The sequence below is a fragment of the Salvelinus fontinalis genome, unplaced genomic scaffold (genome assembly GCF_029448725.1).
Source record: "Salvelinus fontinalis isolate EN_2023a unplaced genomic scaffold, ASM2944872v1 scaffold_1166, whole genome shotgun sequence".
Classification (NCBI taxonomy): Eukaryota; Metazoa; Chordata; class Actinopteri; order Salmoniformes; family Salmonidae; genus Salvelinus; species Salvelinus fontinalis.
The window spans coordinates 50001-53125 of record NW_026601375.1 but is presented as its reverse complement, the minus strand read 5'-3'; the positions used below and the strand labels follow the sequence as shown (position 1 = coordinate 53125).

Here is a 3125-nt window from a genome sequence, read left to right as displayed (position 1 = left end):
AGACACTCCTATCTAGAGGGTAAGAGCTGCTTGTCTGGAAACTTAACTTCCTCTCTCTCTGAGTATCCAATGGTACACTGTCTGGACAACGGCTCCTGACTACACCACATCATCTGTAGAGCAATTATTGATCCTTGGTTGGGCAATAAGATGTATCTCTGACATGGCTACTATGCAGTTACTGTGTATGATATCAAAATAACACTGAAATTGTGAAATATTAATAATGCTCTTTTTGTGGAAAAAATGCCTGGAATTTCAACCTGTTCAGGTGGGATGGAACTTTTGGCCCATGTCATGACGTCACAATGTGATCTGATTATAATAGACCAATGACTGTTCATCTGGGTAATGGGGTGGGCTCTAGACCATACTATCAGCCAATCATGTCTGTGTATGTAAATATCTTCAAATCTGTTTCCTAATGCTCACACGATCAGGCAGAGCATTTCAACAGGCTGAGCATTTCAAGAGCCAAAGGAGGCTTAGGGAAATAAATGATTAAAACAGTTATTTTCATTAAATAAACACACATAGTGATTGATGAGACATACAGTGATGATTTAAAAATAACATGGGGACTTAATCTGTGTAAATAATCATTCCAATTTCAATTGAAAGGGGGAGATACGTTGACAAGCCTCTCAGGGTTTTTTCCACCTCTCCTGCACATGCTATTTTCGTTTCAAACATTCATCATATTGTTTTCTATTTTCTGGTATGCAAAAAAAAGTATCCCTGTAACACAAATGAAAATAACTCCAACACAATTCTACCTCAGCATCATGGTCAACATTTATCAAGACAAAAGAGACCGATCCACTCACCTGCACGTCGTCTGAGCTTGGTTCGTAGCTGGCCCTCTTGAAGGTATCAGTCACGTTTCTGAGTATCTCCACAGAGGACAGCAGGTCTCCAGCGTAGAAGTTCCTTCTCTGGGTGAGATCCAGCAGGGTCTTGGTCACCTGAGACATCCCGTCCCCCGCCAACTTCCCCTGGCCCTTAGCTAGATGGCCCTGGATCTCCAGAAGAAGAAATGAACTGTGAGGCATTGTATGTTCTCTACACTATATCACAGTATATTACTACAGTATTACTACATTGATGGATTCTCTACACTATATCACAGCACATTACTACATTGAATGATTCTCTACACTATATCACGGTATATTACTACAGTATTACTACATTGATGGATTCTCTACACTATATCGCAGTATATTACTACAGTATTACTACATTGATGGATTCGCTACACTATACCACAGTATATTACTACAGTATTACTACATTGATGGATTATCTACACTATATCACAGTATATTACTACAGTATTACTACATTGATGGATTCTCTACACTATATCACAGTATATTACTACAGTATTACTACATTGATGGATTCGCTACACTATATCACAGTATATTACTACAGTATTACTACATTGATGGATTCTCTACACTATATTACAGTATATTACTACAGTATTACTACATTGAATGATTCTCTACACTATATTACAGTATATTACTACAGTATTACTACATTGAATGATTCTCTACACTATATTACAGTATATTACTACAGTATTACTACATTGAATGATTCTCTACACTATATCACAGTATATTACTACAGTATTACAACATTGATGGATTCTCTAAACTATATTACAGTATATTACTACAGTATTACTACATTGAATGATTCTCTACACTATATTACAGTATATTACTACCGTATTACTACATTGAATGATTCTCTACACTATATTACAGTATATTACTACAGTATTACTACATTGAATGATTCTCTACACTATATTACAGTATATTACTACAGTATTAATACATTGATGATTCTCTACACTATATCATGGTATATTACTACAGTATTACTACATTGATGGATTCTCTACACTATATCACAGTATATTACTACAGTATTACTACATTGAATAATTCTCTACACTATATCACAGTATATTACTACAGTATTACTACATTGAATGATTCTTCTACAGTATATCACAGTATATTACTACAGTATTACTACATTGAATGATTCTCTACACTATATCACAGTATATTACTACAGTATTACTACATTGAATGATTCTCTACACTATATCACAGTATGTTACTACGGTATTACTACATTGATTAATTCTCTACACTATATTACAGTATATTACTACAGTATTACTACAATGATTGATTTAATTTAAAAGGCCAGCATCCTCTGGCCCTTAGCCCAGTAACCCTGGACCTCCAGGATTAGGAAGAGAAGAAGTAAGTCTGTAAGTCTCTATAATGTGGTTTAAACCACTGTAGACTGAAGAGGGAAGTATAACAGTAGCAGCAGGGTAGAGAGAGTAGAGGTATGTTAGTAGTAGCAGGGTAGAGAGAGAGTAGAGGTATGTCAGTAGTAGCAGGGTAGAGAGAGTAGAGGTATGTTAGTAGTAGCAGGGTAGAGAGAGTAGAGGTATGTCAGTAGTAGCAGGGTAGAGAGAGTAGAGGTATGTTAGTAGTAGCAGGGTAGAGAGAGTAGAGGTATGTTAGTAGTAGCAGGGTAGAGAGAGAGTAGAGGTATGTCAGTAGTAGCAGGGTAGAGAGAGTAGAGGTATGTTAGTAGTAGCAGGGTAGAGAGAGTAGAGGTATGTTAGTAGTAGCAGGGTAGAGAGAGTAGAGGTATGTCAGTAGTAGCAGGGTAGAGAGAGTAGAGGTATGTTAGTAGTAGCAGGGTAGAGAGAGTAGAGGTATGTTAGTAGTAGCAGGGTAGAGAGAGAGTAGAGGTATGTCAGTAGTAGCAGGGTAGAGAGAGTAGAGGTATGTTAGAAGTAGCAGGGTAGAGAGAGTAGAGGTATGTTAGTAGTAGCAGGGTAGAGAGAGTAGAGGTATGTTAGTAGTAGCAGGGTAGAGAGAGTAGAGGTATGTTAGTAGTAGCAGGGTAGAGAGAGTAGAGGTATGTTAGTAGTAGCAGGGTAGAGAGAGTAGAGGTATGTCAGTAGTAGCAGGGTAGAGAGAGTAGAGGTATGTTAGTAGTAGCAGGGTAGAGAGAGTAGAGGTATGTTAGTAGTAGCAGGGTAGAGAGAGTAGAGGTATGTTAGTAGTAGCAGGGTA

General features: G+C 37.5%; 1 protein-coding gene across 4 annotated transcripts in view; it reads right to left on the bottom strand.

Moving 5' to 3' along the window:
* Nucleotides 1-659: 659 nt before the first annotated feature.
* LOC129848764 (adhesion G protein-coupled receptor B3-like) overlaps nucleotides 660-3125 on the bottom strand; it is a 37777-nt gene continuing 35311 nt past the window's right edge. For 2 of the 4 annotated variants that reach the window (XM_055915867.1, XM_055915869.1), the window contains exon 8: nucleotides 660-1016. In XM_055915867.1, the coding sequence (XP_055771842.1) occupies nucleotides 675-1016 (342 nt within the window). In that variant the 3' untranslated portion in view covers nucleotides 660-674. Of the gene's footprint in view, nucleotides 1023-3125 lie in introns of all 4 variants that reach the window. The other 2 variants (XM_055915866.1, XM_055915868.1) reach the window with 1 other exon arrangement.